Genomic DNA, 27,731 nt, shown 5'->3' with positions numbered 1-27,731 from the left:
CCTCCATCTCCATCTCTACCTCCATCTCCATCGCAGCAAAAGGTGGCGCTACAAAGTATTAACTTACGTGGGCTGAATAATTTTGCACGCCCAATTTTTCAGTTTTTGATTTGTTAAAAAAGTTTGAAATATCCAATAAATGTCGTTCCACTTCATGATTGTGTCCCACTTGTTGTTGATTCTTCACAAAAAAATACAGTTTTATATCTTTATGTTTGAAGCCTGAAATGTGGCAAAAGGTCGCAAAGTTCAAGGGGGCCGAATACTTTCGCAAGGCACTGTATGTATTTCTCGCACAGAGTAGAATAGGTCGACTTTTGTACTGTGGGGGATAGTAGATTGACATAGGCTAATGCTTTTGCTGTTCGTTAGGCCTACTCATCTTGTCGACTGACGAAAAGTAAATGTGGAACGTTCTTCCAATATCTTTAATATGCACCTCGGAATTGGATAAGGACCTGCACAGTTGCGTTCCCGATGTGTCTGTCTTCACTTGAAGCCTGTGAGAAAGACTGAATCACGTGATGGAGCGAGCAGCACTCAGGGAGAAGGGCATGCCATCACTACCTGCAAACGGCATGGATTTCTTTTTTAGGGGGCATTACGGACACACAAAGGGGATGCCGCTGTGAAATGCTAGGCATTATCAAGTACTTGTCAAATTGTGAATGAGAGACTGATGAAGTGTGTTCAGCCTGGGCGCAAAAAAACTAAACTGATGCCTTTCAAGCAACTTCTTTCAAATCATCATTAGAGATGCGTCATGCAGCCTTACAATGTAGTCAAAATCTAAACATATAGCCCAACCTTTTGTAGAACAACCAAAGTTAGATTAATTACTCTAAATGAAGCATATAGGAATACCTATTTGTTTGTTAACCGCTCAACACAAAATAACGCATGTGCGCACTCCCTCAAATCATTTTGGAGAAAATATAATTTCTATTTTATTCAGCTTTGTTCAGTTGTATTCTTCATACTATAAAATAATATACAATAATGCCATGGAATTCTAACCAAATCTTGTTTGCTAAATGAACTAGTGTAACCCACAGCCATAAAGCCTAGCCAGATCAGGACCTAACATGAGGACAACTCAGAGTATGCTATCCTGTTCTGAAATAGACTACATTTTCTTCATATCATGCTTCTTTAGACCTATCTAAATAAATAATGGATTTATTGTGAAGATGTAGGCTAAATTACATGGATTTACATGGATAAAATGTAGATGTTCCAAAGGTCTGCATCAGTGGCTTGTAGGCTGTGTGTGGAAGCCAAGAGATGCTAAATGTGTTTATTTTCATTAACGGTCAATTACCTTGAGACCGACACTTATTTGCTTGACAATCACCGGCTGATAAAATGTCGTGACCCCCCACAAGCCCTGGTTGGCATTAACCTCTAGTGACCCCCCACAAGCCCTGGTCGGCATTAACCTCTAGTGACCCCCACAAGCCCTGGTCGGCATTAACCTCTAGTGACCCCCACAAGCCCTGGTCGGCATTAACCTCTAGTGACCCCCACAAGCCCTGGTCGGCCTTAACCTCTAGTGACCCCCACAAGCCCTGGTCGGCATTAACCTCTAGTGAACCCCACAAGCCCTGGTCGGCATTAACCTCTAGTGACCCCCACAAGCCCTGGTCGGCATTAACCTCTAGTGACCCCCACAAGCCCTGGTCGGCATTAACCTCTAGTGAACCCCACAAGCCCTGGTCGGCATTAACCTCTAGTGACCCCCCACAAGCCCTGGCCGGTATTAACCTCTAGTGACCCCCACAAGCCCTGGTCAGCATTAATAGTCCAGAAGTGTGGTCCAGTGGTAGTGCTGCAGACTCTGGACGACACACTGCCCCTCTCGGTTCGAAACCTGCCCTGTTACACTGTACCTCTGTCATCTATCCCTCACCTGTACCTCTGTCATCTATCCCCTCACCTGTACCTCTGTCATCTATCCCTCACCTGTACCTCTGTCATCTATCCCCTCACCTGTACCTCTGTCATCTATTCCTTCACCTGTACCTCTGTCATCTATCCCCTCACCTGTACCTCTGTCATCTATCCCCTCACCTGTCTCTCTGTCATCTATCCCCTCACCTGTACCTCTGTCATCTATCCCCTCACCTGTACCTCTGTCATCTATCCCTCACCTGTCTCTCTGTCATCTATCCCTCATCTGTCTCTCTGTCATCTATCCCCTCACCTGTCTCTCTGTCATCTATCCCCTCACCTGTACCTCTGTCATCTATCCCCTCACCTGTACCTCTGTCATCTATCCCCTCATCTGTCTCTCTGTCATCTATCCCCACACCTGTCTCTCTGTCATCTATCCCCTCACCTGTACCTCTGTCATCTATCCCCTCACCTGTCTCTCTGTCATCTATCCCCTCACCTGTACCTCTGTCATCTATCCCCTCACCTGTCTCTCTGTCATCTATCCCCTCACCTGTACCTCTGTCATCTATCCCCTCACCTGTCTCTCTGTCATCTATCCCCCCCTCACCTGTCTCTCTGTCATCTATCCCCTCACCTGTCTCTCTGTCATCTATCCCCTCACCTGTCTCTCTGTCATCTATCCCCTCACCTGTCTCTCTGTCATCTATCCCTCACCTGTACCTCTGTCATCTATCCCCTCACCTGTCTCTCTGTCATCTATCCCCTCACCTGTACCTCTGTCATCTATCCCTCACCTGTACCTCTGTCATCTATCCCCTCACCTGTCTCTCTGTCATCTATCCCCTCATCTGTCTCTCTGTCATCTATCCCCTCACCTGTCTCTCTGTCATCTATCCCCTCACCTGTACCTCTGTCATCTATCCCCTCACCTGTACCTCTGTCATCTATCCCCTCACCTGTCTCTCTGTCATCTATCCCCTCATCTGTCTCTCTGTCACCTATCCCTACACCTGTCTCTCTATCTAGTTCATCCATCCCCTCACCTGTACCTCTGTCATCTATCCCCTCACCTGTACCTCTGTTATCTATCCCCTCACCTGTCTCTCTGTCACCTATCCCTACACCTGTCTATCTATCTAGTTCATCTATCCCCTCACCTGTACCTCTGTCATCTATCCCCTCACCTGTACCTCTGTCATCTATCCCCTCACCTGTACCTCTGTCATCTATCCCCTCACCTGTCTCTCTGTCATCTATCCCCTCACCTGTCTCTCTTTCATCTATCCCCTCACCTGTACCTCTGTCATCTATCCCCTCACCTGTCTCTCTGTCATCTATCCCCTCACCTGTACCTCTGTCATCTATCCCCTCACCTGTCTCTCTGTCATCTATCCCTCACCTGTACCTCTGTCATCTGTCCCCTCACCTGTCTCTCTGTCATCTATCCCCACACCTGTACCTCTGTCATCTATCCCTCACCTGTACCTCTGTCATCTATCCCCTCACCTGTCTCTCTGTCATCTATCCCTCACCTGTCTCTCTGTCATCTATCCCTCACCTGTCTCTCTGTCATCTATCCCCTCACCTGTCTCTCTGTCATCTATCCCCTCACCTGTCTCTCTGTCATCTATCCCCTCACCTGTACCTCTGTCATCTATCCCTCACCTGTCTCTCTGTCATCTATCCCCTCACCTGTACCTCTGTCATCTATCCCCTCACCTGTACCTCTGTCATCTATCCCCTCACCTGTCTCTCTGTCATCTATCCCTCATCTGTCTCTCTGTCATCTATCCCTCACCTGTCTCTCTGTCATCTATCCCTCACCTGTACCTCTGTCATCTATCCCCTCACCTGTACCTCTGTCATCTATCCCCTCACCTGTCTCTCTGTCATCTATCCCCTCATCTGTCTCTCTGTCACCTATCCCTACACCTGTCTCTCTATCTAGTTCATCCATCCCCTCACCTGTACCTCTGTCATCTATCCCCTCACCTGTACCTCTGTCATCTATCCCCTCACCTGTACCTCTGTTATCTATCCCCTCACCTGTCTCTCTGTCACCTATCCCTACACCTGTCTATCTATCTAGTTCATCTATCCCCTCGCCTGTCATCTATCCCCTCACCTGTACCTCTTTCATCTATCCCCTCACCTATCTCTCTTTCATCTATCCCTCACCTGTACCTCTGTCATCTATCCCCTCACCTATCTCTCTTTCATCTATCCCCTCACCTGTACCTCTTTCATCTATCCCCTCACCTATCTCTCTTTCATCTATCCCTCACCTATCTCTCTTTCATCTATCCCTCACCTGTCTCTCTGTCATCTATCCCCACACCTGTCTCTCTGTCATCTATCCCCACCCCTGTCTCTCTTTCATCGATCCCCTCACCTGTCTCTCTGTCACCTATCCCTACACCTGTCTCTCTATCTAGTTCATCTATCCCCACCCCTGTCTCTCTGTCATCTATCCCCTCACCTGTCTCTCTGTCATCTATCCCCTCACCTGTCTCTCTGTCATCTATCCTCACCCTGTCTCTCTGTCATCTATCCCACCCCTGTCTCTCTGTCATCTATCCTCACACCTGTCTCTCTTTCATCTATCCCTCACCTGTCTCTCTGTCATCTATCCCTACACCTGTCTCTCTATCTAGTTCATCTATCCCCACCCCTGTCTCTCTGTCATCTATCCTCACCCCTGTCTCTCTTTCATCTATCCCCTCACCTGTCTCTCTGTCATCTATCCCCACACCTGTCTCTCTGTCATCTATCCTCACCCCTGTCTCTCTGTCATCTATCCCTACACCTGTCTCTCTATCTAGTTCATCTATCCTCACCCCTGTCTCTCTGTCATCTATCCCTACACCTGTCTCTCTATCTAGTTCATCTATCCCCACCCCTGTCTCTCTGTCATCTATCCTCACCCCTGTCTCTCTGTCATCTATCCTCACCCCTGTCTCTCTGTCATCTATCCTCACCCCTGTCTCTCTGTCATCTATCCCCTCACCTGTCTCTCTGTCATCTATCCCCTCACCTGTTTCTCTTTCATCGATCCCCTCACCTGTCTCTCTGTCATCTATCCCTCACCTGTTTCTCTTTCATCGATCCCCTCACCTGTCCCTCTTTCATCTATCCCCTCACCTATCTCTCTTTCATCTATCCCCTCACCTATCTCTCTTTCATCTATCCCCTCACCTGTCTCTCTGTCATCTATCCCCACACCCGTCTCTCTATCTAGTTCATCTATCTAGTGGATGACATCACCACTCTCCTTTTTTGGTGTCCTAGATCTGAATATCCTTAAACCAACTCTTCCTGCTATTTGTCTCAAAGTCATACAGAACACTGGACCAGACTTCTGCACCGTTTAACCATACCTGAGGGTGGGATGTCTGTGTTCCTCCATGACTCTCTGGTCTGTACTGACAACATGTTGTTCTACACCAGTAGACTGGTGTCCCAGATATCTAAAGCCCTCTGGCTGTTATTGCCATTCTCCGATAGTCCAGGGGAGTTGGCTAAAGCTGTGATTCTCAACCAGCTGTCGCTAGAACCCTAGGAGGTCTTCAGAGAGCTTTCAATGGGTCCCTCGGGAACAGAAAAGGTTAAGATTCCCTGGATAAAAACCTTGAGTTCCACATCAAGATCTGTACTGTCTAGTTCTGCACCAGTATCCTGGTGTCCCAGATATCTGTACTCTATATACTCTAAACCCCTCTGGTTGTTATTGCCATTCTCCAAGGGAGAGGAGCAGAGGATTTGGCTAAAACACATCTGGGACCAGACCAAACTAGGATACCACCTAGCCATAACTGAGAACAACTGTGACATGTCTGAATCCACCATAAACCTCTATAATCATTGGAGTGGATGTGTCTGCTAGTCTGGCTATTATTGTCCTACCATAGTATATAGATAATAATTTCTATGGTAACGTACAATGTTAATTCAAATTATGCTAATGCCGCGTTCACGGCATGTCGGAAATTTGAAAAGTAAGTTATTTTGCATAGAGCTTCCTATTGGTTGATTCTGGTACCTCCCAAGTGGGAAACTCAGGATCTGACTCTTGCACCTAGGTTAGCAAGTCGGAAATGTAGGCGTTTCTGACATGACGTGAACGCGGCATAACTGATTTGGCTCATGCAGTGGAATGTATTTGTTGTAATGTCAGGTTAAGTTGACTCAACAAATCACAGCACCTGATTTTATTTCCTGGCATGGATACAATCAAAATGGCTGCCAGACCATCCATTATGCATGCCATCATTGACTTGAATTGGTCTTGACGTCTGTTCTTTTCAATATATTTCTATGCATAGCCCTCTGTCATCACTGGAGTTACTGTGGATGTATACTGTATGCATTATATTTAATAAAACATCACAAACATCAGTATTTAGTTAAAAAACAACAACAGAAAGATCTGGAACAAACCTGTCTGCTGCATCAGGTTATTATCACTGACAACTGTGTCTGTATTCATGGACTCTGGACTGATGAATTGTATATGAATACTAAATGTGCATTTGCCTAAATCACAACTCTTTTTAATAATCTCTGCACCCAGAACCACATCTCTGTGTTTACTGTAGACTATCTAACATGTAATGCCAGTTCATCATTATTTGGCAGATTCGTATAATCAGTCCACTTTCCTCTCAACAATTAGTTTCTCTCAATGTGTTCTCTCCTCTCTTCACCAGGTGTCCTATTTTGAAATTTACATGGACAAAATCCGGGACCTTCTGGATGGTAAGTAACGTGTCATGTTGAAGAGTCTTCTGTGTGTGTACAACAGTAAAATGATACCCACATCATGAAGTTATAGATCCCTGTAGGGAGTCTGAGCCTATTATAGTAGGGAGAGAGAGAGGGAGAGAGAGAGAGATTTTATGAAACCTTTATTTTACAAATAAACATATAAGAAACAAATTAATAAAATACAAAATTATTTCCATTCAACTTATTTAATCAACAAAAAATAGTTTCCCATCCTTCACAAAACATACCGCTCCTTCATAAGTCCACTTTTACAACCGAGAACTCAAAATCAACTGTTCTGCCTTATTATTATTCGACCATGCTGGTCATTTATGAACATTTGAACATCTTGGCCATGTTCTGTTATAATCTCCACCCGGCACAGCCAGAAGAGGACTGGCCACCCCACATAGCCTGGTTCCTCTCTAGGTTTCTTCCTAGGTTTTGGCCTTTCTAGGGAGTTTTTCCTAGCCACCGTGCTTCTACACCTGCATTGCTTGCTGTTTGGGGTTTTAGGCTGGGTTTCTGTACAGCACTTTGAGATATCAGCTGATGTACGAAGGGCTATATAAATAAATTTGATTTGATTTGATTTGATTCTCGCTTTGACGAATCCTTTAAAAACACATCTTACATCCTTACCATATCTCTTGTCTATCTTCTTTTATCCTACTTAGCTTGTCCCAAAATAAAATGTAACAGTTGCCATTTTCTTTTCTGCTGCTTGCTGCACTGAAACCCCAAAATAAAAACATACTGGAAATCTCCCCTACAGCTGTAAACAAAGACTCTAGTATTTCAAAGAGAGGCTTTCTCCTCTCACACTCCATAAAATGTATCTTATATTACATAAAGGACGTCTCCGACATCTGATTTAATGACAGATACAAAAGCATTAACTGCAATGATGCCATGTATCACCCCACATTACATATCACCAGTCCCCTTTAGTAACGGTGGCTTGTACAGTGCTCTCCATGCTGGCACTCCAAGGAGTGTCTTTTCAATTAATCTTTATTTAAAACCTTGACATACTCCCTATATAACTCCTTCCCATTCATCTCATCCAAACCCACCTCTTCCAAACCCACCTCTTCCAATCCCACCTCTTCCAACCCCACCTCTTCCAACCCCACCTCATCCAAACCCACCTCATCCAAACCCACCTCATCCAAACCCACCTCTTCCAAACCCTCTTCCAAACCCACCTCTTCCCAAACCCACCTCTTCCAAACCCACCTCTTCCAAACCCACCTCTTCCAAACCCACCTCAAACCCACCTCTTCCAAACCCACCTCTTCCAAACCCACCTCTTCCAAACCCACCTCTTCCAAACCCACCTCATCCAAACCCACCTCTTCCAAACCCACCTCTTCCAACCCTCTCAAATCCAGTAATAAAGCCTTTCTGTCTGACTCTGGGATATTGGGTGTAATCCTTAGTCTGTCTGACTCTGGGATATTGGGTGTAATCCTTAGTCTGTCTGACTCTGGGATATTGGGTGTAATCCTTAGTCTGTCTGACTCTGGGATATTGGGTGTAATCCCTAGTCTGGGAAATGGGGCGTCTTCATCCTGTCTTTTTGTAGTAACCCTTGAGCATAATCCCCTCTTCTGCTGACAGAGCCTTCCTGCAATTTCCCAGCATTTGTCCGACAATCCTTTCCAACCTCCCCCCAAATGTTCAGCCACCCATCCTCCATCCATTAATGTGGGCCCAGCCATGTCCATTAACTTCCTTAGGGTGATGATTTTGCCCTTCAGCATCATCTTGGAGAAGTGTGAAATAGCTTCAGTTATACAATCCAGTCTTGTCCCAAACACCAGAGGTTCCTCCAGCAGCCAATGCACTGACTCAGTCTTAGTGCGTCTGGACACCTTCGTTATACTCCAAACCCTAAGAAGGCCTCTGTAAAACGGAGGTAGTCCATCCCTCGAACGCTGGCTACTATCAACCAAAAATAAAGCCTTCTTTAAATCCAATCCCCTTACCTTCTGTAACACCAGACCTGCCACCCCTCTCCACACCACATTTTCCGGTCCATAAAGCAACCTTTGAATAAACTGAAACCGGAAAGCAGCAGCCCTACTAGCAAGATGTACAAGACCCTGGCCTCCCTCCCATTTGGACAAATACGGGAAACACTTTGTGGAACCCAATGATATTTATCCCCCCCCCAAAAAATCTACAATAATTGCCTGTAGGCCAGAAAGCCCGACTGTGGCTCTGAACATGACAACCGATGCCACAGTGCAGCGGCAACCACATTATCAACAATAATAGTGACCCCCCCCAAATGACATTCTAGATATCAACCACCACCATCTCCTCATCCTCCCTTCCACCATTTCAACCACCCCATTCCAATTGTTTTCCTTTGTCCCCTAGGGTTGGCATACAACATTACGGACAACAACGAACACCCCTGCCTAATTCCCCAACACACTTTAAAAGGAGCACTCAAACCACCGTTAACTTTCAATACACTCTCAATGTCACCATATATCACCCTGATCATGGCAATAAAAGTAGAGCTGAAACCAAAATCCTCCAAAGTGGCCCCAGAGGTACTGATGTTGAACTCGGTCAAATGCCTTTTCCTGATCAATTGAAATTAGACCAGCATCCAATCCAATAGCCCTAGAGACGTCCCAAAAAATCCCGAATCAGGGAAATGTTATCCGCTGACCACTTTCTTTATGGAACATGTTGTCACTCTCCTAACCACTTTATTTATGACATCAGAACCACTTTATTTATGACATCAGAACCACTTTATTTATGACATCAGAACCACTTTCTTTATGACATCAGAACCACTTTCTTTATGACATCAGGACCACTTTCTTTATGACATCAGAACCACTTTCTTTATGACATCAGGACCACTTTCTTTATGACATCAGAACCACTTTCTTTATGACATCAGGACCACTTTCTTTATGACATCAGAACCACTTTCTTTATGACATCAGAACCATTTTCTTTAGTCTAGCAATTTTGTCATACCTCCACCTGTTATTTGTGACATCAGAAACTTTGCTGATTCAATAAACAATTCACTTTCAGGAAAAAACAATCAGTTACATTATAATCCTGCATATGTTTCTTCCTTTTTGTCAAATTCAGAAATTGACATACTTTTTCAATCCCATACCTTCCTTCCACCCCATTTCTCTCGCTATTTTGTTGTGACGCATCAGAGGCCTCACTATCATCCCAGAAGAGAACTCCACCATCTCTACTTCCTGTTTATCCTCAACTGATTTATCATCTCTACTTCCTGTTAGAATTAGAACCTTCTTCACCTCTTAAATTCTTTCTTTTACTCCTCGGTATTTTTGAAAACAGCTGCTTCATTTTATATTGCTTCACTCTCCTCTTGAACTCCCATTTCATTTTCCAGCACCCCCTCAGCAATCTCAATCACAGTCTCACCTACTGTCCCCCCCGCCCCCTGTCCTACCACAACTGCACAATCTCTTCTCAGAGGTAATTTAGCTGCACCAGTGCTGCAACCCAGCTCTGCACGCTCATTCTCTGGACAATTACGCATCAAATACCCCTGTCTTCCACACTCAAAGCATGTCATTGATTCAGTAGCAGCGTAGCACACATAATCAGACCCATCAATCTTAAAACTGAACGCTAAATTCAGTTTGTCAGTATCCTTCTTTAAAATCGGGTGCACTTGTCCCCTATGAGAAATGCCATGTTTCAGCAAAAGAGATTTTAATCCCAAAATAATCTTCTCTATTGTAGATACAAGTTGTCCATGACGAGAACTCTCTCTACAACACTTCATCTCTAGCAATGGTGGCTGTTAGAAAGTATAACTTTCTCCCTGTCGGATTCATAAGAGGAAATACCGACGTTGGATGCAATTTGAATGTGGCCTCCAATTGCTCTTAAATACAAGTAAAACTAAATGCATGCTCTTTAACCGATCGCTACCTGCACCTGCCCGCCTGTCCAACATCACTACTCTGGACGGCTCTGACTTAGAATACGTGGACAACTACAAATACCTAGGTGTCTGGTTAGACTGTAAACTCTCCTTCCAGACTCACATCAAACATCTCCAATCCAAAGTTAAATCTAGAATTGGCTTCCTATTTTGTAACAAAGCATCCTTCACTCATGCTGCCAAACATACCCTTGTAAAACTGACCATCCTACCAATCCTCGACTTCGGCGATGTAATTTACAAAATAGCCTCCAATACCCTACTCAACAAATTGGATGCAGTCTATCACAGTGCAATCCGTTTTGTCACCAAAGCCCCATATACTACCCACCATTGAGACCTGTACGCTCTTGTTGGCTGGCCCTCGCTTCATACTCGTCGCCAAACCCACTGGCTCCATGTCATCTACAAGACCCTGCTAGGTAAAGTCCCCCCTTATCTCAGCTCGCTGGTCACCATAGCATCACCCACCTGTAGCACACGCTCCAGCAGGTATATCTCTCTGGTCACCCCCAAAACCAATTCTTTCTTTGGCCGCCTCTCCTTCCAGTTCTCTGCTGCCAATGACTGGAACGAACTACAAACATCTCTGAAACTGGAAACACTTATCTCCCTCACTAGCTTTAAGCACCAACTGTCAGAGCAGCTCACAGATTACTGAACCTGTACATAGCCCACCTATAATTTAGCCCAAACAACTACCTCTTTCCCTACTGTATTTAACTTATTTATTTTTTTGCTCCTTTGCACCCCATTATTTTTATTTCTACTTTGCACATTCTTCCACTGCAAATCTACCATTCCAGTGTTTTACTTGCCAAAATGTATTTACTTTGCCACCATGGCCTTTTTTTGCCTTTACCTCCCTTCTCACCTCATTTGCTCACATCGTATATAGACTTGTTTATACTGTATTATTGATTGTATGTTTGTTTATTCCATGTGTAACTCTGTGTCGTTGTTTGTGTCGAACTGCTTTGCTTTATCTTGGCCAGGTCGCAATTGTAAATGAGAACTTGTTCTCAACTTGCCTACCTGGTTAAATAAAGGTGAAATAAAAAATAAATAAAAAATGGAGTTAATGGAGAAGGAGAGAGGCAGACAGCGAGAGAGTGCTCGCTAAGCAATGATTTTAAAGCAGCGATATTCGAGTGACAAGCTGTTATGAAACACTGCAGCTGCAATTTAAAAAAAAATCTTTACAATTAAAAAAAGAAGGTGACCCTCGAAAGCCAGATGGAGAATAATATAATAATAAATAATAATATAAATTAGATGCCATTCGGTATGGAACGGTGCTCCACACTGAGATGGGCTGTCTGTCTCCATCCTCTATGGAACGGAGCTCCACACTGAGATGGACTGTCTGTCTCCATCCTCTATGGAACGGTGCTCCACACTGAGATGGGCTGTCTGTCTCCATCCTCTATGGAACTGAGCTCCACACTGAGATGGGCTGTCTGTCTCCATCCTTCAGTGCTCCACACTGAGATGGGCTGTCTGCTCCACACTGAGATGGACTGTCTGTCTCCATCCTCTATGGAACGGTGCTCCACACTGAGATGGGCTGTCTGTCTCCATCCTCTATGGAACGGAGCTCCACACTGAGATGGGCTGTCTGTCTCCATCCTCTATGGAACGGAGCTCCACACTGAGATGGGCTGTCTGTCTCCATCCTCTATGGAACGGAGCTCCACACTGAGATGGACTGTCTGTCTCCATCCTCTATGGAACGGTGCTCCACACTGAGATGGACTGTCTGTCTCCATCCTCTATGGAACGGTGCTCCACACTGAGATGGACTGTCTGTCTCCATCCTCTATGGAACGGTGCTCCACACTGAGATGGGCTGTCTGTCTCCATCCTCTATGGAACGGAGCTCCACACTGAGATGGGCTGTCTGTCTCCATCCTCTATGAAACGGAGCTCCACACTGAGATGGGCTGTCTGTCTCCCTTCAGTATGGAACGGAGCTCCACACTGAGATGGGCTGTCTGTCTCCATCCTGAGCTTTGATTCATCATGCAGAGAAGCTTGATCTAGACATGGCATATCATTTAACGCCATGTCTTCATATACTGTAAATCATTTATTATAATTTAATGGTTTCTTCTTGTTGTTTATATTGGGAAATGGGCGGTAAATCCCGGTTAATCGCGATATCCAGGTTCCCGCTATTCAATCCTTCCCTCTGTGCTGTCATGTCCCCAGCCGTCCGTCCCTCTGTCCTGTCATGTCCTCAGCCGTCCGTCCCTCTGTCCTGTCATGTTCCCAGTCGTCCGTCCCTCTGTCCTGTCTGTCCTGTCATGTCCCTCTGTCCTGTCATGTCCTCAGCCGTCCGTCCCTCTGTCCTGTCATGTCCCCAGCCGGCCGTCCCTCTGTCCTGTCATGTCCTCAGCCGTCCGTCCCTCTGTCCTGTCATGTCCTCAGCCGTCCGTCCCTCTGTCCTGTCATGTTCCCGTGTCCCTCTGTCCTGTCATGTTCCCAGTCCCTCTATCCTGTCATGTCCCCAGCCGTCCGTCCCTCTGTGCTGTCATGTCCCCAGTCGTCCGTCCCTCTGTCCTGTCATGTTCCCAGCCGTCCGTCCCTCTATCGTGTCATGTCCCCAGCCGTCCGTCCCTCTGTCCTGTCATGTCCCCAGTCGTCCGTCCCTCTGCCCTATCATGTCCCCAGCCTTCCCTCTGTCCTGTCATGTCCCCAGCCATCCGTCCCTCTGTCCTGTCATGTCCCCAGCCGTCCGTCCCTCTGTCCTGTCATGTCCCCAGCCGTCCGTCCCTCTATCCTGTCATGTCCCCAGCCGTCCGTCCCTCTGTCCTGTCATGTCCCCAGTCGTCCGTCCCTCTGTCCTATCATGTCCCCAGCCTTCCCTCTGTCCTGTCATGTCCCCAGCCATCCGTCCCTCTGTCCTGTCATGTCCCCAGCCGTCCGTCCCTCTGTCCTGTCATGTCCCCAGCCAGCCGTCCCTCTGTCCTGTCATGTCCCCAGCCGTCCCTCTGTCCTGTCATGTCCCCACCCGTCCCTCTGTCCTGTGATGTCCCCAGCCGTCCATCCCTCTGTCCTGTCATGTCCCCACCCGTCCCTCTGTCCTGTCATGTCCCCAGCCGTCCGTCCCTCTTTCCTGTCATGTCCCCAGCTACCTGTCCCTCTGTCCTGTCCAGAATGAGTGTCTGCTTTGTCTGTAAGTTTCCAGTTGAAATGAACCCAGGTTGACAGTCCAGAGTCTGGGGAGTCAGAGAAGCACCAGTCCTGGTAGAGACACACACAAACCTCTGAGAGGGAACAAATCATCTCTCATCAAAAATACAAACCTGAAACATAAAGTAACTTTGTACGTACATGTCCCCAGTCGCCCCTCGGTCCTGTCCAGAAGGAGATTTGTACCGGTCTGCTGTACCGTACATTTTCTGTTTAAGTCAAATTGAGTTGACATTCTGGGCCTGAGGGTTGCCTGAGGGAGGCCTGAGGAGGACTGAGGGAGGCCTGAGGGAGACCTGAGGGAGGCCTGAGGAGGCCTGAGGGAGAACTAATGAGGCCTGAGGGAGAACTGAGGGAGGCCTGAGGAGGCCTGAGGAGGCCTGAGGGAGGCCTGAGGGAGGCCTGAGGGAGGCCTGAGGAGGCCCGAGGAGGCCTGAGGGAAAACTAATGAGGCCTGAGGGAGAACTGAGGGAGGCCTGAGGAGGCCTGAGGAGGCCTGAGGGAGGCCTGAGGAGGCCTGAGGGAGGCCTGAGGAGGCCTGAGGAGGCCTGAGGGAGAACTAAGGAGGCCTGAGGGAGAACTGAGAGAGGCCTGAGGAGGCCTGAGGGAGGCCTGAGGAGGCCCGAGGAGGCCTGTGGAGGCCTGAGAAAGACAGTCAGAGCAGCAACAAGGTGGTCTATGCCAGACTTTAGGAGTTGTTGCTCTCCTGTTCTGTGGTTGTTCATGCACTGTAATGACCTCTGGTTTCTCTCTGTATGTGTGATGCGTCTGTGTTTGGGAAGTACACTTTAAATACATTTTGATTTAAAATCGATTTGACTGTTTTGGGCCTTTGGCTAGATATGAAAGTAAAATCTCCAAAAGTACTCATCTCTTCTTCTGTCCATCTCTCTCAGTGACGAAGACTAACCTGGCAGTACATGAGGACAAGCACAGGGTTCCCTATGTGAAGGTGAGTCAGGCTTTCATCAGCTGAGGTGATGATTTAATGTTAACTGACCATCTATGATGGTTTCGACATTAGAGACGTGTCATCTTCCTAATGCTAACTTTTTTGACTGTTTTTTTTTTGTTGAATTGTCTCTCAGGGCTGCACTGAGCGTTTTGTCTCCTGCCCAGAGGAGGTGATGGATGTTATTGACGAGGGAAAAGCCAACCGCCATGTAGCTGTCACCAGTAAGTCCAAATGACACTTAGTACATTGTATAGCGTGAAGTGTAAAGTCACGTCTGTAGAGAAACTCTGCAGATTCTTCTATAGTGTCTGGGGGGGATCTGTCATATTGGTTTACTATCTCTGCTGCCAACTCTCTTACTACCTCTGTTACTATCTTCTCTTCTCCTCTTCTCCTCTTCTCCCCTCTTCTCCTCTCCTATTTTCTCCTCTTCTCTTCTCCCCTCTTCTCCCCTCTCCTTCTCTCTTCTTCTCTCTCCTTCTCTCTCCTCCCCTCTCCCGTCTTCTCCTCTCTTCTCCTCTCTTCTCTTCTCCCCTCTTCTCCTCCCCTCTCCCGTTTTCTCCTCTCTTCTCCTCTCTTCTCTTCTCCTCTCTTCTCCTCTCTTCTTCTCCTCTTTTCTCCCCTCTCTCCAGATATGAATGAACACAGCTCCAGGAGTCACAGTATCTTCCTGATCAACATTAAACAGGAACACGTGGAGACAGAGCAGAAACTGTGTGGGAAGCTCTACCTAGTGGATCTGGCTGGGAGTGAGAAGGTGAGTTCACTACATGCGTTCACTAAAAAGACCCCAGGGGACCTATTTTCCCTGGCTGGGAGTGAGACGGTAAAGGACAAGACACACCATAATGAACTTTGATCAACTGCTGGGTGTTGATGAATGGTGGCGTTTAAACAATTGGAATGTTCGGTGGTCAAAGGCCAGGAAGTAGAGGCTAGTGTGGTAATGGAGTAACGTTAATCAGGAAGCAGAGGCTAGTGTGGTAATGAACTAGCTTTAACCAGGAAGCAGAGGCTAGTGTGGTAATGAACTAGCTTTAACCAGGAAGCAAAGGCTAGTGTGGTAATGAACTAGCTTTAACCAGGAAGTAGAGGCTAGTGTGGTAATGAACTAGCTTTAACCAGGAAGCAGAGGCTAGTGTGGTAATGAACTAGCTTTAACCAGGAAGTAGAGGCTAGTGTGGTAATGAACTAGCTTTAACCAGGAAGCAGAGGCTAGTGTGGTAATGAACTAGCTTTAACCAGGAAGCAGAGGCTAGTGTGGTAATGAACTAGCTTTAACCAGGAAGCAGAGGCTAGTGTGGTAATGAACTAGCTTTAACCAGGAAGCAGAGGCTAGTTTGGTAATGGAGTAGCTTTAACCAGGAAGCAGAGGCTAGTGTGGTAATGAACTAGCTTTAACCAGGAAGCAGAGGCTAGTGTGGTAATGAACTAGCTTTAACCAGGAAGCAGAGGCTGAACTAGCTTTAACCAGGAAGCAGAGGCTAGTGTGGTAATGAACTAGCTTTAACCTGGAAGCAGAGGCTAGTGTGGTAATGGAGTAGCATTAACCAGGAAGCAGAGGCTAGTGTGGTAATGAACTAGCTTTAACCAGGAAGCAGAGGCTAGTGTGGTAATGAACTAGCTTTAACCAGGAAGCAGAGGCTAGTGTGGTAATGAACTATCTTTAACCAGGAAGCAGAGGCTAGTGTGGTAATGAACTAGCTTTAACCAGGAAGCAGAGGCTAGTGTGGTAATGAACTAGCTTTAACCAGGAAGCAGAGGCTAGTGTGGTAATGAACTAGCTTTAACCTGGAAGCAGAGGCTAGTGTGGTAATGGAGTAGCATTAACCAGGAAGCAGAGGCTAGTGTGGTAATGGAGTAGCATTAACCAGGAAGCAGAGGCTAGTGTGGTAATGAACTAGCTTTAACCAGGAAGCAGAGGCTAGTGTGGTAATGAACTAGCTTTAACCAGGAAGCAGAGGCTAGTGTGGTAATGAACTATCTTTAACCAGGAAGCAGAGGCTAGTGTGGTAATGAACTAGTTTAAACCAGGAAGCAGAGGCTAGTGTGGTAATGAACTAATTTAAACCAGGAAGCAGAGGCTAGTGTGGTAATGGACTAGCTTTAACCAGGAAGCAGAGGCTAGTGTGGTAATGACTAGCTTTAACCAGGAAGCAGAGGCTAGTGTGGTAATGAACTAGCTTTAACCAGGAAGCAGAGGCTAGTGTGGTAATGGACTAACGTTAATCAGGAAGCAGAGGCTAGTATGGTAATGAACTAGCTTTAACCAGGAAGCAGAGGCTAGTGTGGTAATGACCTAGCTTTAACCAGGAATCAGAGGCTAGTGTGGTAATGAACTATCTTTAACCAGGAAGCAGAGGCTAGTGTGGTAATGAACTAGCTTTAACCAGGAAGCAGAGGCTAGTGTGGTAATGAACTATCTTTAACCAGGAAGCAGAGGCTAGTGTGGTAATGAACTAGCTTTAACCAGGAAGCAGAGGCTAGTGTGGTAATGAACTAATTTAAACCAGGAAGCAGAGGCTAGTGTGGTAATGAACTAATTTAAACCAGGAAGCAGAGGCTAGTGTGGTAATGAACTAGCTTTAACCAGGAAGCAGAGGCTAGTGTGGTAATGGAGTAGCTTTAACCAGGAAGCAGAGGCTAGTGTGGTAATGAACTAGCTTTAACCAGGAAGCAGAGGCTAGTGTGGTAATGAACTAGCTTTAACCAGGAAGCAGAGGCTAGTGTGGTAATGAACTAGCTTTAACCTGGAAGCAGAGGCTAGTGTGGTAATGGAGTAGCATTAACCAGGAAGCAGAGGCTAGTGTGGTAATGAACTAGCTTTAACCAGGAAGCAGAGGCTAGTGTGGTAATGAACTAGCTTTAACCAGGAAGCAGAGGCTAGTGTGGTAATGGAGTAGCATTAACCAGGAAGCAGAGGCTAGTGTGGTAATGGAGTAGCATTAACCAGGAAGCAGAGGCTAGTGTGGTAATGAACTAGCTTTAACCAGGAAGCAGAGGCTAGTGTGGTAATGAACTAGCTTTAACCAGGAAGCAGAGGCTAGTGTGGTAATGAACTATCTTTAACCAGGAAGCAGAGGCTAGTGTGGTAATGAACTAGCTTTAACCAGGAAGCAGAGGCTTGTGTGGTAATGAACTAATTTAAACCAGGAAGCAGAGGCTAGTGTGGTAATGGACTAGCTTTAACCAGGAAGCAGAGGCTAGTGTGGTAATGACTAGCTTTAACCAGGAAGCAGAGGCTAGTGTGGTAATGAACTAGCTTTAACCAGGAAGCAGAGGCTAGTGTGGTAATGGACTAACGTTAATCAGGAAGCAGAGGCTAGTATGGTAATGAACTAGCTTTAACCAGGAAGCAGAGGCTAGTGTGGTAATGAACTAGCTTTAACCAGGAAGCAGAGGCTAGTGTGGTAATGAACTAGCTTTAACCAGGAAGCAGAGGCTAGTGTGGTAATGAACTAGCTTTAACCTGGAAGCAGAGGCCAGTGTGGTAATGAACTAGCTTTAACCAGGAAGCAGAGGCTAGTGTGGTAATGAACTAATTTAAACCAGGAAGCAGAGGCTAGTGTGGTAATGGAGTAGCGTTAATGTGGGTCTACCCATGGTACAATAACAGAGTGTACATCCCCAGGGGACCAGGCTGTTCAATTGTAGTGCTGCGGGGTCTAAACATTTGTGTTTTTTTTTAATTATTTGACCGGAATTGACATGAATAGATCAATAAACCGCCTGCTAGAGGACAAAGTCAGCAGTTATTTCAGTCCAAAAGAGCCAGTTATTGAATGATAAATGATAAATGACGTATGGGTAGGAAATAAACAACTATCCTCTATACTGGTAGTACATAAGAACTTCAGCCCTCAAGTGTCAGTAATTGAATGATAAATGGTAATTGATGGATAGTAAGATATCCAACTTGATTACATACTTTACCTGTTTCTGTGTAGCTATAAATCAAATAACAATAACGAGGCTATATACAGGGGGTTACGGTACAGAGTCAATTTGCGGGGGTACACGTTAGTCGAGGTAATTGAGGTAATATGCAGGTAGGGGTAAAGGGACTACGCATAGATAATAGATAATAAACAGCGAGTAGCAGCAGTTTAACAAAAAAAAGGGGGGGGTCAATGTAAATAGTCTGGGTGGCCATTTGATTAACTGTTCACTAACTGTTAACTGAGTCTTATGGCTTGGGGGTAGAAGCTGTTAAGGAGCCTTTTGGACCTAGACTTGGCGCTTGCCGCTTTCTGTGCGGTAGCAGATAAAACATTTATGACTAGGGTCGCTGGAGTCTTTGACAATTTTTAGGGCCTTCCTCTGACACCGCCTGATACAGAGGTCCTGGATGGCAGGAAGCTTGGCCCCAGTGATGTACTGGGCCCTACGCACTACCCTCTGTAGCATGTTGCGGTCAGATGCCGAGCAGTTGCCATACCAGGCGGCGATGCAACCGGTCAGGATGCTCTCGATGGTGCAGCTGTATAGCTTTCTGAAGATCTGAGGACCCATTCCAAATCTATTCAGTCTCCTGAGGGACATGAGGCATATATGAGTCTGTTTCTGTGTCTGCACAGCGTGTATGAGTTTGTTTCTGTGTATCTGTACAGCGTGTATGAGTCTGTTTCTGTGTATCTGTATAATCTCCTGTACTGTATGTGTTTGTAGTGTCCTTCCTTATACATGACTAACTATATATGACCAGATCAGATTTGATGTATGATATATTTCCCCAGGTCAGTAAGACAGGAGCAGAGGGAGCTGTGTTGGATATATGATATATTTCCTCAGGTCAGTAAGACAGGAGCAGAGGGAGCTGTGTTGGAGGAAGCTAAGAACATTAACAAGTCACTGTCTTCCCTGGGCAACGTCATCTCTGCTCTGGCCGAAGGAAATGTAAGTCTAGTTCCTCCTCACACGCACACACACACACACACACACACACACACACACACACACACACACACACACACACACACACACACACACACACACACACACACACACACACACACACACACACACACACACTGGGCAACGTCATCTCTGCTCTGGCCGAAGGAACTGTAGGCCTAGTCCCCCTGTAAGTCTAGTGTTGTCCTCCCCCTGTAAGTCCAGTGTCGTCCTCCCCCACCCTGTAAATCCAGTGTCCCCCTCCCCCCCTGTAAGTCCAGTGTGCCCCCTGTAAGTCCAGTGTCGTCCTCCCCCCTGTAAGTCCAGTGTCGTCCTCCCCCTGTAAGTCCAGTGTCGTCCTCCCCCTGTGTAAGTCCAGTGTCGTCCTCCCCCTGTAAGTCCAGTGTCGTCCTCCCTCCTGTAAGTCCAGTGTTGTCCTCCCCCTGTAAGTCCAGTGTCGTCCTCCCCCTGTAAGTCCAGTGTTGTCCCCCCCCTGTAAGTCCAGTGTCGTCCTCCCCCTTGTAAGTCCAGTGTCGTCTTCCCCATGTAAGTCCAGTGTCGTCCTCCCCCTGTAAGTCCAGTGTCGTCCTCCCCCCCATGTAAGTCCAGTGTCGTCCTCCCCCCATGTAAGTCCAGTGTCGCCCCCCCCTGTAAGTCCAGTGTCGTAAGTCCAGTGTCGTCCCCCCATGTAAGTCCAGTGTCGTCCTCCCCCTGTAAGTCCAGTGTCGTCCTCCCCAGTCCCCCCCCCCTGTAAGTCCAGTGTTGTCCCCCCCCCTGTAAGTCCAGTGTCGTCCCCCCCCCCTGTAAGTCCAGTGTCCCCCCCCTGTAAGTCCAGTGTCGTCCTCCCCCCCCCCCTGTAAGTCCAGTGTCGTCCTCCCCCTGTAAGTCCAGTGTCGTCCCCCCTCCCCCCCCTGTAAGTCCAGTGTCGTCCTCCCCCTGTAAGTCCAGTGTTGTCCTCCCCCTGTAAGTCCAGTGTTGTCCTCCCCCCCCTGTAAGTCCAGTGTCGTCCTCCCCCCCCATGTAAGTCCACTGTAAGTCCAGGGTCGTCCTCCCCCCCCCTGTAAGTCCAGTGTCGTAAGTCCTCCCCCCCCTGTAAGTCCAGTGTCCCCCCCTGTAAGTCCAGTGTTGTCGTCCCCCCCTGTAAGTCCAGTGTCGTCCTCCCCCACCCCCCCTGTAAGTCCAGTGTCGTCCCCCCACACTGTAAGTCCAGTGTCGTCCCCCCCCTGTAAGTCCAGTGTCGTCCTCCCCCTGTAAGTCCAGTGTCCCCCCCCTGTAAGTCCAGTGTCGTCTCCCCCTGTAAGTCCAGTGTTGTCCTCCCCCTGTAAGTCCAGTGTCATCCCCCTGTAAGTCCAGTGTCCCCCCCCTGTAAGTCCAGTGTCGTCCCCCTGTAAGTCCAGTGTCCCCCCCCCAGTGTGTAAGTCCAGTGTCATCCTCCCCCTGTAAGTCCAGTGTCGTCCTCCCCACCCCCCCCCTGTAAGTCCAGTGTCCCCCCCCTGTAAGTCCAGTGTCACCCCTCCCCCCCCCCCCCACAGTGTAAGTCCAGTGTCCCCCCCCTGTAAGTCCAGTGTCCCCCCCACCCCCTGTAAGTCCAGTGTCGTCCCCCTGTAAGTCCAGTGCCCCCCCCTGTAAGTCCAGTGTGTCCAGTGTCCCCCCTGTAAGTTCAGTGTCTTCCCCCTGTAAGTTCAGTGTCTTCCCCCTGTAAGTTCAGTGTCGTCTCCCCCCACACAATATATGTTCTAATTAGTTAACTGGAAACTGGACCCCATGATGTAGAGAGTTATTCTGTAGCTACCTGTGTTTGGTTCAGCGATTCATGTTTGCTTTCTTCTTTCTCCCCCTCTCTCTCTCTCTATCTCTCTCTCTCTCTGTCTCTCTCTCTCTCTGTCTCTCTCTCTGTCTCTCTCTCTCTCTCTCTCTCTCTCTCTCTCTCTCTCTCTCTCTCTCTCTCTCTCTCTCTCTCTCTCTCTCTCTCTCTCTCTCTCTCTCTCTCTCTCTCTCTCTCTCTCTCTCTCTCTCTCTCTCTCTCTCTTCTTTCTCTCTCCCTCTCTCTCTCTCTCTCTCTTCTTTCTCTCCCCCTCTCTCTCTCTCTCTCTCTCTTCTCTCTCTCTCTCTCTCTCTCTCTCTCTCTTCTCTCTCTCTCCCTCTCTCTCTCTCTCTCTCTTCTCTTCTCTCTCTCCCCCCTCTCTCTCTCTCTCTCTCTTCTCTCTCTCTCTCTCTCTCTCTCTCTCTCTCCCCTCTCTCTCTCTCTCTCTCTCTCTCTCTCTCTCTCTCTCTCTCTCTCTCCTCTCTCTCTCTCCCCATTCTACCTCTCTCCCCCCGCTTCCTCTCTCTCTCTCCCCCCGCGTTTTCTCTCTCTCTCTCTCTCTCTCTCTCTCTCTCTCCCCCCCACTCTCTCCCCTCTCTTTCTCTCTCTCTCTCTCTCGCTTTCTCCCCTCTCTTCCCCCTCTCTCTCTCCCCCCCCACTCCCCCCCTCTCTCTCTCCCTCCCTTCTGCCCCTCCATCCCTCTCCCCCTGTAGAAGACCCACGTTCCGTACCGTGACAGTAAGATGACCCGTATCCTGCAGGACTCTCTAGGGGGAAACTGTAGAACCACCATGTTCATCTGCTGCTCTCCATCCAGCTACAACGACCAGGAGACCAAGTCCACACTCATGTTCGGACAACGGTAATACACACACACACACACACACACACACACACACACACACACACACACACACACACACACACACACACACACACACACACACACACACTGTTCACAGTCACCCATTCCTCCTCTGTGGAGCCTCCTCTGGTCAAACATCTTCCTCCTCTGTGGAGCCTCCTCTGGTCAAACATCTTCCTCCTCTGTGGAGCCTCCTCTGGTCAAACATCTTCCTCCGCTGTGGAGCCTCCTCTGGTCAAACATCTTCCTCCTCTGTGGAGCCTCCTCTGGTCAAACATCTTCCTCCTCTGAGGAGCCTCCTCTGGTCAAACATCTTCCTCCTCTGTGGAGCCTCCACTGGTTCTCCCGTTCCTCCCCGGAGGAGCCTCCACTGGTCCTCCCGTTCCTCCTCTGAGGAGCCTCCTCTGGTCAAACATCTTCCTCCTCTGTGGAGCCTCCACTGGTTCTCCCGTTCCTCCCCGGAGGAGCCTCCTCTGGTCAAACATCTTCCTCCTCTGAGGAGCCTCCTCTGGTCAAACATCTTCCTCCTCTGTGGAGCCTCCACCGGTCCTCCCGTTCCTCCCTGGAGGAGCCTCCACTGGTACAAACATCTCTGTGGAGTCAGTGTAAATGAAAGTATTAGTAATTTACAATACCCAAAACCATTCTGGAACTTTATTAAACCATGGGGGGGAAAACTATTAATAATACTGTTGATTTTTAACGAGTTTTATTCATTTAAAAACTGCTGGCTGCACAACAAATTTCCCTGTGGGGACCAATGAAGTTTGAATCAAATATAATTGTTATTGTTATTGCTATGTGGAATTGATTGAATTGTGTCTCTCCTCTCCCCACCCAGAGCTAAGACCATCAGGAACAAGGCCTCGGTCAACCTGGAGCTGACAGCAGAACAGTGGAAGAAGAAGTACGAGAAGGAGAAGGAGAAGAACAGGGTGATGAAGGAGACGGTCCAGAGACTGGAGGCTGAGCTGAACCAATGGAGAAACGGGGAGGCCTCCCACGGAACAGGCACGTCAAGTAGCACACACACACACACACACACACACACACACACACACACACACGGAGCACCAATACACAGGTATACACTCACACACAATAAATAGCCCGATCACTAGAAATAGATGTCCATTTTGGGCGCTGGAAAAGGTCCTGAGAAAGTTGATATCCGCCTTCCTGTTGCCTAGCACTGGGACCCGTGATGGTCAGACCACTGTGCTGTTGCACTGGGACCAGTGATGCTCAGACCACTGTGCTGTTGCACTGGGACCAGTGATGCTCAGACCACTTTGCTGTTGCACTGGGACCCGTGATGCTCAGACCACTTTGCTGTTGCACAGCACTGGGACCCGTGATGGTCAGACCACTGCGCTACGCTCTTGATGATACTTGATGGTATGAGGTCTGTTGGTTTGCAGAGCCTTCCCCAAACCATAGTCCTAACCTTAACCACTCAAAATGAATGCCTTAACTTTTAACCTTTGAGTTGTTTATTTTTAAACCGCGTAACCCTGTGGAATTAACCCTGTAGCCACGCGGAATTAACCCAAGAATCATGGGCGCGGTACAGGCAAATGGCTGGGTTTTGATGAATAAATAAGTTGTAGGTGTGTTGACGCTTGACACTCACTGGCCAATCAGAACGTGCTCCATGGGTAAATATGTGTTTGCTTCAAGTTGTGTATTTACGGTCTTTGGTGTATTGCCTTGGAATCAACTCCAATGTTAGTCCATTATAGTGTGTTAAACAGCTTACAGAAACAAAATAACAAAATGTAGACCTATCCCATCTTTGGTACGTGTTAAATTTAACCTGTTTGCATTCCACATTGTTCTAAGTAATTGCATAGCTTCAATATGTAAATATATACATAGCATTCACACTGATATAGGAGGCTAGGTCTACAAAGCATTCACACTGATATAGGAGGCTAGGTCTACAAAGCATTCATACTGATATAGGAGGCTAGGTCTACATAGCATTCACACTGATATAGGGGCTAGGTCTACATAGCATTCATACTGATATAGGGGCTAGGTCTACATAGCATTCATACTGATATAGGGGCTAGGTCTACATAGCATTCATACTGATATAGGGGCTAGGTCTACACAGCATTCATACTGATATAGGGGCTAGGTCTACACAGCATTCATACTGATATAGGGGCTAGGTCTACATAGCATTCACACTGATATAGGGGCTAGGTCTACAAAGCTTTCACACTGATATAGGGGCTTGGTCTACAAAGCATTCATACTGATATAGGGGGCTTGGTCTACAAAGCATTCATACTGATATAGGGGGCTAGGTCTACATAGCATTCACACGGATATAGGGGCTAGGTCTACATAGCATTCACACTGATATAGGGGCTAGGTCTACATAGCATTCATACTGATATAGGGGCTAGGTCATACATAGCATTCACACTGATATAGGGGCTAGGTCTACATAGCATTCACACTGATATAGGGGCTAGGTCTACATAGCATTAACACTGATATAGGGGCTAGGTCTACATAGCATTCATACTGATATAGGGGGCTAGGTCTACATAGCATTAATACTGATATAGGGGCTAGGTCTACATAGCATTAACACTGATATAGGGGCTAGGTCTACATAGCATTCACACTGATATAGGGGCTAGGTCTACATAGCATTCATACTGATATAGGGGCTAGGTCTACTGTAAATTCCATTATTGCTGAGCATGGACATTCCCGAACATGGTCAATAAGCGAGATTACATTCATGATTGACACGACCTGAGAAGAGAGCCAATAGAAACAAAACAAAACAACTTGCTTTAATAGGCTCTGACTAAATACACTTACAGGCACCATTATAGCTCCCCGTGGGCATATAATAACAAACTGGGAATGTCAGCTCACTGTTTTGCGCCTCTCAGACATGAGACACATCTTTTAATAAAGCTAAATGGGGGTGGGGGGACTTAGTTTGTTATGTTTCTAAATAGGAAGTATACAGGCAACAAAAGCACGTCTCTTGTGTTCCACAACTGGAAAGTCTGCGTTTCCTCTGTCAAAATTCAAGCCATAATCAACTGCTTTACCTCCTAAACCAGCTTTTGGTTGGTCTTAAATATCCCTACCTGAGCTGCCTGAAATTAGCACGTTGGATCACATTTTTAAGGAAACACCTAAGATATTTCCAACCCTCCCATCTAAGCGCAAGTGACCTGATGTACAGAACAACACTGGTAAATTACCAATCCTTGCGCACAACGATGGCTTTAACAGGTCAACATTGACAATGAATGTGCGTTTGACACTTGCGCTACACTTACAGGCACCATTATAGCTCCCCGATATAATAACAAACTGGGAAGTCAGTCACTGTTTTGCGCCTTCTCAGACATGAGACACATCTTTTAATAAAGCCGTAACACCAGCCGAAAATAAGAGTTTTATGCGTTCTTATATTTTAGTGATCCACAGAGCAGAGACCTGTCAGTCAATCCACAGAGCAGAGACCTGTCAGTCAATCCACAGAGCAGAGACCTGTCAGTCAATCCACAGAGTAGAGAACCGTCAGTTAATCCACAGAGCAGAGACCTGTCAGTTAATCCACAGAGCAGAGACCTGTCAGTCAATCCACAGAGTAGAGACCTGTCAGTCAATCCACAGAGTAGAGACCTGTCAGTTAATCCACAGAGCAGAGACCTGTCAGTTAATCCACAGAGTAGAGACCTGTCAGTTAATCCACAGAGCAGAGACCTGTCAGTAATCCACAGAGTAGAGACCTGTCAGTCAATCCACAGAGTAGAGACCTGTCAGTTAATCCACAGAGTAGAGACCCGTCAGTTAATCCACAGAGCAGAGACCTGTCAGTTAATCCACAGAGCAGAGACCTGTCAGTCAATCCACAGAGTAGAGACCTGTCAGTCAATCCACAGAGTAGACCTGTCAGTCAATCCACAGAGTAGAGACCTGTCAGTCAATCCACAGAGCAGACCTGTCAGTCAATCCACAGAGTAGAGACCTGTCAGTCAATCCACAGAGCAGAGACGTGTCAGTCAATCCACAGAGTAGAGACCTGTCAGCCAATCCACAGAGCAGAGACCTGTCAGTAATCCACAGAGTAGAGACCTGTCAGTTAATCCACAGAGTAGAGACCCGTCAGTTAATCCACAGAGCAGAGACCTGTCAGTTAATCCACAGAGCAGAGACCTGTCAGTCAATCCACAGAGTAGAGACCTGTCAGTCAATCCACAGAGTAGAGACCTGTCAGTTAATCCACAGAGCAGAGACCTGTCAGTTAATCCACAGAGTAGAGACCTGTCAGTTAATCCACAGAGCAGAGACCTGTCAGTAATCCACAGAGTAGAGACCTGTCAGTTAATCCACAGAGTAGAGACCCGTCAGTTAATCCACAGAGCAGAGACCTGTCAGTTAATCCACAGAGCAGAGACCTGTCAGTCAATCCACAGAGTAGAGACCTGTCAGTCAATCCACAGAGCAGAGACCTGTCAGTTAATCCACAGAGTAGAGACCTGTCAGTCAATCCACAGAGTAGAGACCTGTCAGTCAATCCACAGAGCAGAGACCTGTCAGTCAATCCACAGAGTAGAGACCTGTCAGTTAATCCACAGAGTAGAGACCTGTCAGTTAATCCACAGAGAAGACCTGTCAGTTAATCCACAGAGCAGAGACCTGTCAGTTAATCCACAGAGTAGAGACCTGTCAGTTAATCCACAGGGCAGAGACCTGTCAGTTAATCCACAGAGCAGAGACCTGTCAATTAATCCACAGGGTAGAGACCTGTCTGTTAATCCACAGGGCAGACCTGTCAGTAATCCACAGAACAGAGACCTGTCAGTAATCCACAGAGCAGAGACCTGTCAGTAATCCACAGAGCAGAGACCTGTCAGTTAATCCACAGAGCAGACCTGTCAATTAATCCACAGGGCAGAGACCTGTCAATTAATCCACAGAGCAGAGCCCTGTCAGTTAATCCACAGAGCAGACCTGTCAGTTAATCCACAGGGCAGAGACCTGTCTGTTAATCCACAGGGCAGACCTGTCAGTAATCCACAGAACAGAGACCTGTCAGTAATCCACAGAGCAGAGACCTGTCAATTAATCCACAGGGCAGAGACCTGTCAGTTAATCCACAGAACAGAGACCTGTCAGTTAATCCACAGAGCAGAGACCTGTCAGTTAATCCACAGGGCAGAGACCTGTCCTTTAATCCACAGGGCAGACCTGTCAGTAATCCACAGAACAGAGACCTGCCAGTAATCCACAGAGCAGAGACCTGTCAGTTAATCCACAGGGCAGAGACCTGTCAGTAATCCACAGGGCAGACCTGTCAGTATTCCACAGAGCAGAGACCTGTCAATTAATCCACAGGGCAGAGACC

At 47.3% G+C, this 27,731-nt stretch overlaps 1 protein-coding gene across 1 annotated transcript in view; it reads left to right on the top strand.

Annotated features, from left to right (window-relative positions):
• LOC112236783 (kinesin heavy chain-like) overlaps nt 1–27,731 on the top strand; it is a 92,818-nt gene that overhangs the window by 30,046 nt on the left and 35,041 nt on the right. Inside the window, exons 5-11 of the mRNA XM_042304949.1 lie at nt 6,603–6,651; nt 14,719–14,774; nt 14,911–14,998; nt 15,410–15,534; nt 19,569–19,673; nt 22,188–22,336; nt 23,181–23,336. Coding sequence (XP_042160883.1) covers nt 6,603–6,651; nt 14,719–14,774; nt 14,911–14,998; nt 15,410–15,534; nt 19,569–19,673; nt 22,188–22,336; nt 23,181–23,336 — 728 coding nt within the window. The remainder of the gene's footprint in view (nt 1–6,602; nt 6,652–14,718; nt 14,775–14,910; nt 14,999–15,409; nt 15,535–19,568; nt 19,674–22,187; nt 22,337–23,180; nt 23,337–27,731) is intronic.

The sequence above is a fragment of the Oncorhynchus tshawytscha genome, linkage group LG02, assembly GCF_018296145.1.
Source record: "Oncorhynchus tshawytscha isolate Ot180627B linkage group LG02, Otsh_v2.0, whole genome shotgun sequence".
In the NCBI taxonomy this organism is placed as follows: Eukaryota; Metazoa; Chordata; class Actinopteri; order Salmoniformes; family Salmonidae; genus Oncorhynchus; species Oncorhynchus tshawytscha.
This window is presented reverse-complemented; position numbering and strand designations above follow the sequence as displayed.